The sequence below is a fragment of the Helianthus annuus genome, chromosome 8, assembly GCF_002127325.2.
Source record: "Helianthus annuus cultivar XRQ/B chromosome 8, HanXRQr2.0-SUNRISE, whole genome shotgun sequence".
Lineage (NCBI taxonomy): Eukaryota > Viridiplantae > Streptophyta > Magnoliopsida > Asterales > Asteraceae > Helianthus > Helianthus annuus.
The window spans coordinates 152,188,300-152,202,126 of NC_035440.2; the positions used below are offsets into that span (position 1 = coordinate 152,188,300).

Below are 13,827 nucleotides of genomic sequence, written 5' to 3' on the forward strand. Positions count from 1 at the left end.
GAACCGGAAGGGGAGGGTTTTATTAAAGAAACTATGTATGTGGAGTATGAATGGAGTCCGCACCGTTGCCACACTTGTTGTGTTTTTGGTCATACGGCTGATTTGTGTCCAAAAAGACCGGTGAAAATTGTTAGGAATGATGTGCCGAATCGTAATATTCAAAAGAATACGCATATGAAAAAGGGTCCGATTGTTGATCAGGATGGGTATACTGAAGTTCATGGTAAGAAAGTCGCTAGAAAAATGGGTATTCCAGTGAACAAACAGAAAAGCAAATTTGAATATCGGTCGGTGGCTCCAAAACCTCAGCCGAAGGGTAATAATGGGTCTACTTCGTTGCCAATTAAATTGAACAATCCTTTTGATGTGTTAAACCAAGCTGATTCGGGAGAAGGTACTAGCAAGAAAACCTCGGGTTCGGCACTGGAGGATTCGGATAATGAAGTTGAAGAAGTTTACAACGAAATGGATGATTTTATTCTGCAAGGGACGTGTAAAATTCAGAGCAAACAAGGGGCAAGCACTCCTTCTCAGGTAGTTGCTGATGATTAGTCTCGCGGTTTGGAACATAAGGGGGTTGAACCGCCCGCTTAAACAAATGGAGGTTCGGCAGGCTGTAAAAGATTATAAGTTGAGTCTGTGTGCTATTTTAGAGTCCCATGTTAATGTTGCTAATTTGGCGAGTGTGTGTAAGTCCGTGTTTCGCTCGTGGGACTGGACTTCGAATGGTAGGTGTTGTGATAAAGGCACTCGAATCATTGTTGGTTGGAATCCGGCAGTCTTTGATGTGATGATTTTGGCTCAGTCGGATCAGGTTATGCACCTTCAACTCGTGTTTAAATTGGATAAAAGGAGGGTCTTCTGTTCTATTGTTTATGCTGCCAATTATTATGTGACCCGTAGGGATTTGTGGCAACAACTTTCGATGCACAAAACTCTTGTTGCGGATAGTCCGTGGTTTCTTATGGGTGATTTTAACTCGGCTCTGAATATAGAGGATAGTTCCATGGGCACGTCTTCTTGTTCTACCGGTATGAGAGAGTTCCAGGCATGTGTAGATGACATTGAAGTGGTCGATATTAATCGGTCAGGTATTCATTTTACTTGGAACCAAAAGCCAAAGAAAGGGATTGGATTACTTAAGAAAATTGATCGGGTGATGGGGAACACCTCTTTTCTAGCTGAATATCCGAACTCGGTGGCTATTTTCAAGCCATATCGTCTGTCGGATTACTGCCCTTGTATTTTATCGTTCCCGGAAGCTATGAAAGTGAAACCGAGGTCTTTCAAGTTCGCTAACTTTCTGGTTTTCAAACCAGAATTTTTAGAGATTGTCACTAAATGTTGGGATACTCATGTTGATGGTGTGTACCAGTTTCGAGTCGTAAAAAAACTTCGTTTGCTGAAAAACCCGCTAAGGTCGCTGCTCTTTAAGCAAGGAAATCTCCATAAGAAAGTTGATAACCTTAGATTGAAGTTGGATGTGATTCAACAAAACTTGGATCAAGACCCGTCTAATGTTGATATCCATGCTGATGAGGCTTCAACTAGCCGCGAGTTACAGGCGGCTTTACTAGATGAGGAGCGGTTCCTGAAACAAAAATCGAAAGTGGATTGGTTAGCTGCTGGCGATATGAACACGGCATTTTTTCATTCTTCTTTGAAAGCCAGAAACCATTTTTCCAGAATAGATGTGACAACTCGAACTTTAGACTTACTTTGATGTAACGTTACGTGTCTATGTGATACCTTGACTAATGAATGTTATGGTTGTATGTTATGTTATGTGAATGTATACGAACCGAACCGCACAACATGATCCGGACGCACAACACACACATCACTCGCACAAGCCCTTTGGGGCCGTAAAGCTTGCCATCGGACTTCAAGGGCAGCCCAAGTAAGGGCCGGCCCATTACTCCTTCTCTTGGTCGCGTAACACACAACCTTGGGGGTTTTGTTTCTCATTTGTTACCAAATATCACACACACACAAGAACCCTAGACTTTTCTCTCTCTCTCTTTTGCTTGGAACCCGACGGCAAGATCATTCCCTACTCGGATCACCTTTGCTTCTACTCATAATCCGGTTAGTGTGATTGTTGTTTGCATTGATAGATGACATTTTTGTTTATACGTGATTTCATGTTTGTTCGGATTGTTTTGATTGTATGTGATGATGATGTTAAGATCGTAACTTTGAATCGGGTGTACGAATATATATATATATATATGTCGGCTGTGATGTGATTATGTGTTGATCGGCTGCCATGATATATGTTCTAGATCGTAGTCATGCGATAGTATCCTAGCCAAATCGGATATGATGTTTGATGGTGGTGATGTTCTTAAAATCGGCTTCATGTTGTTAAATCGGTATATTTATTAAAGGTTTTGATATGTTGTTCATGAGTGTGATTATTAGGGTTCATATGAATTGAGATGAAACTGCCTGTTTAATCGACATTAGGCTAACCGATTTGTGGGATTGGTGTTAATTGATAATTGTTGTATAAAGAAACTGTTGATTGATAGGATAAGTTTGGAAACTTTGTAACTGATTGCATAATTCATGGAAATTAGTTAATTGACCGCACAAGACCTCCTGTCGCACAAGAGGTCCGATCACACAAGTCTGATCCGGTCGCACAAGGGGTATTGATCGCACAAGATCCCCTGAATTGCACAAGGTTAGCGGATCAGACTATCTGTTGGGCTGGTGGACATGCTGGACTGGGCTGGTACGGATCGCACAAGGCGGTTGGGCCATACAAGCCCACACTGATCGCACAACCCATCCGAGTCGCACAAGACGATTTGGACCTCACCAGATCGTTGTTTATTTGTTATTTGGGCTTCTATCTGTGGGCCGGGTAGTAATACACCGCACAACCCAAGCTGATCGCACAAATCAGTTTAGATCGCACAATCCATATGAATCGCACAATGTCATTTACATGTTATTTATTGGGCCGAGTGGGTGTAGTTGGTCTGTTATGATTAACTGGGCTTCTTGATTTCATTACTTGATTGTTAAGTATTTGCCATGATCCGTGTATGCTATCTTATATGATGTATACGTGTTTTACATGAGGTCAAAACCTGACTTGTGTGGTAACCCTGTTAGGACGTGGTTGACCACTTTAGTCAAGAACCCTCTTCTTTGTGTATCTGCCGAGCAATCCAAGGTGAGTTCACACAGCCAAGGCATGGGGTTCCCAGGGTGGGAATGGGATTGAATGAATTATACGGACATACTTAGTTAATGGAACTTAATGATACGAGTCCTCAGGGTGAGGATGGTGAATGATAAGATACGGCTAGACTAGTATACCTACTTGAACAGATCTTCGCACACACGCCAAGGGTTGGCTGCGATAATTATGACTGATCTTCGTACACATGCCTCGGGAAGGCTGCGAACTATACATATTAGAACTTCGCACACATGCCAGGGTGGCCAGCGATACAAATATACATAGTCTAGGATGTTTGGGAGTATTAACCCAAATCTTCGCATACATGCCGAAAGGGCCCGCGATGGACACCAATACTATACATGAACAATGAACGAACTAATACGATGCATGATTAGATGAAAGAACGCAATGCTTGCTATACTATTTCTATTACTGAACTTACTTTCTGTGAACTCGCTCAACTAGTTGTTGACTCTCTGCTGCATGCCTTGCAGGACCTTAGGTACATTATGGAGCTTGCACAGGGAGGAGCAGGTCGTTGTGGGCAAAGGTTCATGAATGCTATTTGAACACTTATGATGTTTCATACATTAATATTTATGTTTGGGATTACTTAAATGCTTCCGCTATACTTAACTATATTACACGTTCAATATGATTGGTGGTTAAGATCCTGGTCATGTCACGCCTCCAAGCGGTGATACTCCGCAGGTGGATTTTGGGGGTGTGACAGATTGGTATCAGAGCCATTGGTTATAGAGAACTCGGTTTTAATATGGGAAAACGTTTTTATTAAAACCAGACTATAACCAGAACAGTGCTCTCAACGATCCACAACGACGCTTCGCTCCACGTGCAAGACTCGACATCCTAGGTAATAAGGTTTATGTTTGTTGCCTGTTTGCTAGAACTGCTTAGAACTTTGCTTGCATTACGCTTGGATATACATGACTTTATTACATGAGAATACCTACGTGCTTACGCTTTTCTGTCATCGCCCTACTCGCGAACCACTCTCACTTACGTTACTTTTACTATGAAGATCATGTCGGGACGAATTAACATGACTCAAGCCCAGCTAGAGGCTCTCGTTCAAGCTCAAGTTGCTGCGGCACTTGCAGCTGCACAAGCAGGTAGTATACCCTGCAGTATAGCACACACTAGGATCTTTAGATCCTACACTCCTAAACTAGCCCTTGTATTTAAACTTTGCCCTATTCGTACACAATAGGTCAACCAGCGCAGCAGCAAGTTTGCACCTTTAAGAACTTCATGGACTGTCGTCCCAGTACTTTCAGCGGCACAGAGGGGGCAGTGGGACTCCTCCACTGGTTTGAGAAGCTCGAGTCTGTATTCGAGATGTGCGAATGCCCTGAGGCTCGCAGGGTGAAATACGCCACTGGCACGCTAGAAGGAATAGCACTAACTTGGTGGAACGCCCAAGTTCAGATCTTAGGGTTGGCAGCTGCTAACGCCACACCCTGGAACGACTTCAAGGAACTCATTAAGAGGGAATACTGCACGCGTGATGACATCCACAAGTTGGAGAACGAGCTTTATCACTTGAAAATGACGGGGTCAGAGATTGAAGCCTATACGAAACGGTCAAACGAACTGGCTATTCTGTGTCCAACTATGGTGGACCCTCCAGTGAAGCGCATTGAGTTGTATCTCCAGGGACTTGCGCCAGAGATCCAGAGCCATGTTACATCGGCAAACCTCGACAACATCCAAGACATCCAGCGTCTTGCCCATCGACTCACAGATCAGGCAGTTGAACAGAACAAGCTGCCCAAACGCGTCAGTGCAACTACTACTCCAGCTGCTACTTCTACTACACCCAACGACAACAAACGGAAATGGGATGGGGATTCCAGCAGGGGATCAGCTTCCATTCAGTCTCAAGCACAGCAGCGCAGGACGAATGACTACCAGAATTCGAGTCAGCAGTCATCTGGCAGTCAGGAGCAGGGTGGATACCGGGGAGTTCACCCACTATGTAACAAGTGTAACAGGCACCACAGTGGAAGGTGTCGCAAGGAACGTTGTCAGAGATGTCTCAAGCTAGGACACGAGGCCAAAGATTGTAGAAGCTCACAGCCAGCTAACCAGAACCAGCAACTTCCACCACCAGCTCCTCAAAACCCACAGCAGCAGCAACCACAGCGTGGAAACCGGGGATGTTTCCAGTGTGGGGCTGAAGGTCACTACAAACGCGATTGCCCTCAGTTGAACCAGAATCGGAACCACAACAATAACCAAGGCAATGGGAACAACAACAACAACAATGGCAACGAGGCAAGAGGTCGAGCTTTCGTGTTAGGACGAGGAGACGCAATGAACGATAATTGAACTTATAACTTATTTTGGGTTTTCATTATTATGTTTCCGCTACTCAAACAAAGTTTGACTTGAACATCAATCGTTTTGGGTTTTATGAATTATTTTAACTACTATACTTTATGTTTGATATGATGGATGTTTTGATATTATTGAACGCACCTGCCGTATTTATGGACCTTATGAACAAGGTGTGCAAACCCTATCTTGACAAGTTCGTTATTGTTTTCATCGACGACATTCTGATCTACTCCAAGAGTCAGGAAGAGCACGAGCAGCGTCTCCGCCTTATTCTGGAACTCCTACGGAAGGAACAACTGTACGCTAAGTTTTCGAAATGCGACTTCTGGCTTCGTGAAGTCCACTTTCTAGGCCATGTAGGGAACAAGGATGGGATCCATGTTGATCCATCCAAGGTAGACTCGATCAGAAACTGGCCTGCACCACGTACGCCAACGGAAATACGCCAATTCTTGGGTTTGGCAGGTTACTATAGACGGTTTATCAAGGATTTCTCAAAGATTGCTCAGCCACTTACGCTACTGACACAGAAGGGTGTCACCTATCGCTGGGGAGAACCCCAGGAGACTGCTTTTCAGCACCTAAAGGATAGGCTTTGCAGCGCACCTATTCTCTCATTGCCAGAGGGCACGGACGATTTCGTAGTATATGGTGACGCATCCATCCAGGGTCTTGGATGTGTGTTAATGCAGCGCGACAAGGTTATTGCTTACGCCTCGCGCCAACTTAAGATACATGAACGAAACTACACGACGCACGACTTGGAGCTGGGAGCTGTTGTCTTCGCGCTTAAGATATGGCGACACTACCTGTACGGTACCAGGTGCACGATTTACACCGATCACAGGAGTCTCGAGCACATCTTTAAGCAGAAGGAATTGAATATGCGCCAACGACGATGGGTCGAGCTGCTTAATGATTACGAATGCGCTATTAAGTACCATCCAGGCAAAGCCAATGTTGTGGCTGACGCCCTCGGTCGGAAAGACACTCTACCACGGCGCGTGCAAGCGCTACAGCTTACGATTCAGTCTAGCCTTCCTGCACAGATACGAGATGCTCATGCAGAAGCATTGAAACCAGAAAACGTCAAGGCAGAAGCCCTACGCGGCTCACGACAGCGGTTAGAACAGAAGGCAGACGGCGCCTACTATGTAACGGGGCGTATTTGGGTCCCACTTTATGGCGGTTTACGCGAACTTGTGATGGACGAAGCTCACAAGTCTCGTTACTCGGTACATCCAGGGTCGGATAAGATGTACCACGACATCAGAACAACATACCGGTGGCCAAGCATGAAGGCCCACATCGCTACGTACGTTGGAAAATGCTTGACCTGTGCGAGAGTCAAGGTTGAATACCAGAAACCAGCGGAACTACTTCAGCAGCCTAAAATACCTCAATGGAAATGGGAAGAAATTTCCATGGATTTCGTTACAGGCCTACCTAGATCCCAGCGTGGGAATGATACCATATGGGTGATCGTGGATCGACTCACCAAGTCTGCACACTTCCTAGCTATAAGGAAACGGATAAGTTTTCCACTCTCGCAGACATCTCTAAGAATTTGTGTCAAGGCACGGGGTGCCCATCTCCATCATTTCGGATCGCAATGCACGATTCACGTTAGAGCTATGGCAAGCAATGCACAAATCCTTTGGCTCACGGTTAGACATGAGCGCAGCTTATCATACTCAGACGGATGGGCAGTCTGAGCGAACGATCCAAACTCTTGAAGACATGCTTCGGGCATGCGTCATCGATTTCGGCAACAGCTGGGAAAAGCACCTCCCTTTGGTGGAGTTCTCATACAATAATAGTTATCACACCAGCATTCAAGCCGCTCCATTCGAGGCATTGTACGGGCGTAAATGCCGGTCACCTCTCTGTTGGGCAGAGGTGGGGGATAGTCAGATTACGGGACCAGAGACTGTAGTGGACGCCACAGAAAAGGTAGCACAAATACGACAACGCATGGCGGCAGCACGCGACCGTCAGAAAGCCTACGCGGACAAGCGTAGAAAGCCTTTGGAATTTCAGGTCGGGGACCGGGTTTTATTAAAAGTCTCACCCTGGAAGGGTGTGGTACGTTTTGGCAAATGGGGCAAGCTAAATCCGCGATACGTCGGACCATTCGAAATCATTGAGAAGATTGGCAAAGTAGCCTATCGACTGAACCTACCAGCTGAACTCGGGGCAGTTCACAATGTCTTTCACGTGTCGAATCTGAAGAAGTGCCTATCAGATGAGACCCTTATCATTCCTTTTAAGGAACTTACTATCGATGAGCGGTTGCAGTTCGTCGAGGAGCCAGTAGAAATCACGGACCGGGATGTGAAGGTCCTCAAAAACAAGAGAATCCCTCTTGTTCGAGTACGTTGGAACTCCAGACGTGGCCCAGAGTACACCTGGGAACGCGAAGACAGGATGACAGAAAAGTACCCCCAGTTATTCGGAACCAATGCAACCACTGCTGAGGCTGAAGCTACTACTTCGGAATTTCGGGACGAAATTCCAGATCAACGGGGGGAGGATGTGACACCCCAGGAAAATCAGTGAACGATTGAACTTACCTAGCTTCCTCAGTGAGTGCATACCAAATTTCGGGACGAAATTTCTATTTAGTTGGGGATAATGTGACAACTCGAACTTTAGACCTACTTTGATGTAACGTTACGTGTCTATGTGATACCTTGACTAATGAATGTTATGGTTGTATGTTATGTTATGTGAATGTATACGAACTGAACCGCACAACATGATCCGGACGCACAACACACACATCACTCGCACAAGCCCTTTGGGGCCGTAAAGCTTGCCATCGGACTTCAAGGGCAGCCCAAGTAAGGGCCGGCCCATTACTCCTTCTCTTGGTCGCGTAACACACAACCTTGGGGGTTTTGTTTCTCATTTGTTACCAAATATCACACACACACAAGAACCCTAGACTTTTCTCTCTCTCTCGTTTGCTTGGAACCCGACGGCAAGATCATTCCCTACTCGGATCACCTTTGCTTCTACTCATAATCCGGTTTGTGTGATTGTTGTTTGTATTGATAGATGACATTTTTGTTTATACGTGATTTCATGTTTGTTCGGATTGTTTTGATTGTATGTGATGATGATGTTAAGATCGTAACTTAGAATCGGATGTACGAATATATATATATATATATCGGCTGTGATGTGATTATGTGTTGATCGGCTGCCATGATATATGTTCTAGATCGTAGTCATGCGATAGTATCCTAGCCAAATCGGATATGATGTTTGATGGTTGTGATGTTCTTAAAATCGGCTTCATGTTGTTAAATCGGTATATTTATTCAAGGTTTTGATATGTTGTTCATGAGTGTGATTATTAGGGTTCATATGAATTGAGATGAAACTGCCTGTTTAATCGACATTAGGCTAACCGATTTGTGGGATTGGTGTTAATTGATAATTGTTGTATAAAGAAACTGTTGATTGATAGGATAAGTTTGGAAACTTTGTAACTGATTGCATAATTCATGGAAATTAGTTAATTGACCGCACAAGACCTCCTGTCGCACAAGAGGTCCGATCACACAAGTCTGATCCGGTCGCACAAGGGGTATTGATCGCACAAGATCCCCTGAATCGCACAAGGTTAGCGGATCAGACTATTTGTTGGGCCAGTGGACATGCTGGACTGGGCTGGTAAGGATCGCACAAGGCGGTTGGGCCGTACAAGCCCACACTGATCGCACAACCCATCCGAGTCGCACAAGACGATTTGGACCTCACCAGATCGTTGTTTATTTGTTATTTGGGCTTCTATCTGTGGGCCGGGTAGTAATACACCGCACAACCCAAGCTGATCGCACAAATCAGTTTAGATCGCACAATCCGTATGAATCGCACAATGTCATTTACATGTTATTTATTGGGCCGAGTGGGTGTAGTTGGTCTGTTATGATTAATTGGGCTTCTTGATTTCATTACTTGATTGTTAAGTATTTGCCATGATCCGTGTATGCTATCTTATATGATGTATACGTGTTTTACATGAGGTCAAAACCTGACTTGTGTGGTAACCCTGTTAGGACGTGGTTGACCACTTTAGTCAAGAACCCTCTTCTTTGTGTATCTGCCGAGCAATCCAAGGTGAGTTCACACAGCCAAGGCATGGGGTTCCCAGGGTGGGAATGGGATTGAATGAATTATACGGACATACTTAGTTAATGGAACTTAATGATACGAGTCCTCAGGGTGAGGATGGTGAATGATAAGATACGGCTAGACTAGTATACCTACTTGAATAGATCTTCGCACACACGCCAAGGGTTGGCTGCGATAATTATGACTGATCTTCGCACACATGCCTCGGGAAGGATGCGAACTATACATATTAGAACTTCGCACACATGCCAGGGTGGCCAGCGATACAAATATACATAGTCTAGGATGTTTGGGAGTATTAACCCAAATCTTCGCATACATGCCGAAAGGGCCCGCGATGGACACCAATACTATACATGAACAATGAACGAACTAATACGATGCATGATTAGATGAAAGAACGCAATGCTTGCTATACTATTTCTATTACTGAACTTACTTTCTGTGAACTCGCTCAACTAGTTGTTGACTCTCTGCTGCATGCCTTGCAGGACCTTAGGTACATTATGGAGCTTGCACAGGGAGGAGCAGGTCGTTGTGGGCAAAGGTTCATGAATGCTATTTGAACACTTATGATGTTTCATACATTAATATTTATGTTTGGGATTACTTAAATGCTTCCGCTATACTTAACTATATTACACGTTCAATATGATTGGTGGTTAAGATCCTGGTCATGTCACGCCTCCAAGCGGTGAGACTCCGCAGGTGGATTTTGGGGGTGTGACAATAGAAGTTGTTACGGATTCGGGTGGGGTTACTTATGAAGGTGACATGGTGTATAAAGCGTTTGTTCAGCACTATGAAAGGTTCTTCGGATCTCAAGGGGATATATCACTTGAACCGGCTCCGGATTTATTCCCGAGAATGTTATCTCATGATGTGGCGTCCAACATGGTTCGGCAGGTATCGACGGAGGAGGTCAAAAAGGCAATGTTTTCTATTGGTAACGACAAAGCACCTGGACCGGATGGTTATACGACAGCCTTCTTTAAGAGTGCTTGGTCTTTAGTTGGCAATGATGTTTCTAATGCGATTAAGGATTTCTTTGATACGGGTAACTTACTCCGGGAATTGAATCATACGCTAATTGTTCTCATTCCAAAGGTTTCGACCCCTATGCTTGTTACTGATTTTCGTCCGATTGCTTGCTGTAATGTTTTTTACAAATGTATCAGTAAGATTGTTGCGGACAGAATTAAAGGTGCCCTTAATGATATTGTTAGCATCAATCAATCGGCCTTTGTCCCTGGTCGGAAAATCTCAGATAACATTCTGTTAACCCAAGAATTAATGCATAATTATCATAGAGAGGTGGGTCCCCCTAGGTGTGCGTTTAAAGTCGATATTCAGAAAGCTTACGATACTGTGGATTGGGGGTTTTTGAGAAAAGTGCTGATTGGGTTTGGATTTAACATCAAAATGGTGGAGTGGATTATGGTATGTGTCTCTACTACCTCGTTCTCGGTTTGTGTTAATGGCTCAGTGCATGGTTTCTTCAAAGGAAAACGTGGGTTAAGGCAGGGTGATCCAATGTCCCCGTATTTATTTACTTTAGTTATGGAGGTCTTAACGAGTATTTTGCAGCATTCGGTTCGAATTGATTCTTCTTTCAGGTTCCATAATAGGTGTGAAAGACAGCGAATTATTAATCTTTGCTTTGCAGATGACTTGTTTTTGTTCGCTAGAGGGGAAGTTAATTCGGCTAATTGCATTATGTCTTCCCTCTCGAGATTCACTAAGATGTCGGGGTTGGTCCCTAGCAACTAGAAAAGCACGGTCTTCTTTTGCAATGTGAAAAATCATACTAAACAAGCTATTCTGGATATCATGCCTTTTAAGGAAGGAAAGTTGCCTGTCAAGTACTTGGGGGTCCCTTTGATTTCGGCTAGGCTTGGGTACAATGACTGTCGAGTTCTATTGAAGAGGTTAGAAAAGCGTATCATGCATTGGAGAAATAAGCTTTTATCGTTCGCAGGAAGACTTCAGCTTATTAATTCTGTTCTATCTTCCATGCATATCTATTGGTCCTCAGTGTTTATTTTGCCGGTTCGGATTATCAAGGATCTTGAAGCTAAACTGAGAAACTTTCTATGGTCTCAAGAGTCTGCTTTCAGTAAAGGTAAATCTAAAGTCTCTTGGAAATTGGTTTGTACGCCTAAATATGAAGGGGGCTTGGGTATTAGACGTGTGGGGGATATGAATAAAGCGTTGATGACGTCTCATATTTGGAGCATTGTTTCTAAACGGGATTCCTTGTGGGTTGATTGGGTGCACTCGTATCGGTTAAAGGGTAAGAGTTTTTGGGTATGTAAAACGCCCGCAAATAGCTGTTGGTCGTGGCTAAAGCTTTCTCAGTTAGGGCCGCTGGTTAGAAAACATATTTGGTCGGATGTTGGTAATGGTGCTTCTACTTCAGCTTGGTATGATACATGGACCGAGTTGGGGCCTCTGGCCGATTTTCTTTCGTCTAGAGTTATCACCGACGCTGATTTTAGGTTGGAGGATTCGGTGGCCGACGTGCATTCGAATGGTGGTTGGAGGTGGCCTATGGCGTGGAGGGATTTATTCCCTGTTCTTATTCAGATTGATCAAGTCCTATTGGATCCGTTGAAAAATGATAGGCTTCTATGGAAGGATGGTAATGATCTTAATGGGTTTTCGTCGTCTGGGGTTTGGCACTCGTTGCGTCATAGGGAGCCGGATGTTGATTGGTGCAATATTGTGTGGTTCGCCCAGTGTATTCCGAGGCACGCTTTCATGATGTGGCTGATTATGAAACGTAAGCTCCTTACACAGGATAAAATTCTGCAATGGGATATGTCTCGTAGGAAAAACATGAATATGATGTGTTGCTTAATGTGTTTTGAGAACTTTGATTCCCACCCACACTTGTTCTTTGAGTGCAAGTATTCTTCTCAGGTGTGGACGCTAATCCGGGGTCGGGGGGGGGGATGAGCTCGGTCAGTCCGAAATGGTCGGAGATTGTTCAATGGCTTAATGCTTGTATCCATCATAAGAGGGCTGATACTTATGTTGCTAAGCTTCTTGTTGCGGCTACTGCATACAACATTTGGCAAGAGAGGAATGCTAGGTTGTTTAAAAATCAACTGAGACCTCCTGAGACGGTTAGTGATGTTATTATCAAAACAGTGCGATACAAATTGATGGGAGCTAAGTTGAAGGATACCGTGAGGGTGCGAAAGATTCTTGAAGAATGGGAGATCCATGCGGATGACAAAGGCGGCGATGGGGGCTGATTAGTTGTGTTTGGTTGTTCTTTTTCTAGATTTTAGTCTAGTGGTCGTTTCCTTTTGTTGGTTGTTTTGGTTTGGTTTGGTTTTTGGTTTGACTTTCATGAGGTGTGTCTCATGATTGAACTAGTGTAGACTCTCTACACTACTTGCATTTTTTGGTTGTGAATATATAGAATCACCGGGGTAACCCTTTACCCAAAAAAAAAAGTATTTACTTCATACCTGAGAGTAATCGGATCAAAACTTCCGTTCTTGGACCCGTTGTAAGTATTCTTTCGTTCTTTTACATTTTAGCGTTAAAGTCAAACTCTGTTTGACTTTCTGCATTGACCAGTTTATGGTCAACGCGAAGTTCGTTTGAACTTCATAACGTGAGCGTAATCACGATGGTTATAGTCCCTAGTGACTATACCTACTGATTACCACGTTATCTAGGCTTAGTGACGAGTCGTAGTTTCGGCCAAAATGCGTATTCTTGAGTATTTTGTAACCAAACTACTTTTGGGTATCAAGACCCTTTGTCTTGATACCAAACCTGTTTACAAACCTCGTTAAACATGTTTATAGGTCTTTGGTTTTGTTTTGTTTTACATATACGGGGCATGTCCTGTATATGAACTAGTGTGGAACACATCCTCACTACTTGTACTTTATTGCGGTTGCATTTTAATAGAATCACCGGGGTAACCCTTTACCCAAAAAAAAAACATGTTTAACTCGTCACTATTAGAATTGTGCTTATATAGGGTCGTAAAGGTAAGCGATCTAAACAATCGTTTATACTTTCGAACCCGACCCGTTTGGTCGATCATTAGGATCCGACCAAACACATTAGGTGACCATAGTTGTATAGGGAATAACCTTCCG

The 13,827-nt window shown here is 44.0% G+C and overlaps 1 protein-coding gene across 1 annotated transcript; it reads left to right on the plus strand.

The window, feature by feature from the left end:
• The first annotated feature begins 598 nt into the window (after positions 1-598).
• LOC110870629 lies at positions 599-2,582 on the plus strand. Its single transcript, XM_022119809.1, has 2 exons — positions 599-1,642; positions 2,535-2,582. The coding sequence occupies exons 1-2, from the start codon at positions 599-601 to the stop codon at positions 2,580-2,582; spliced, it is 1,092 nt and encodes a 363-aa protein (XP_021975501.1).
• The last annotated feature ends 11,245 nt before the right edge of the window (positions 2,583-13,827 follow it).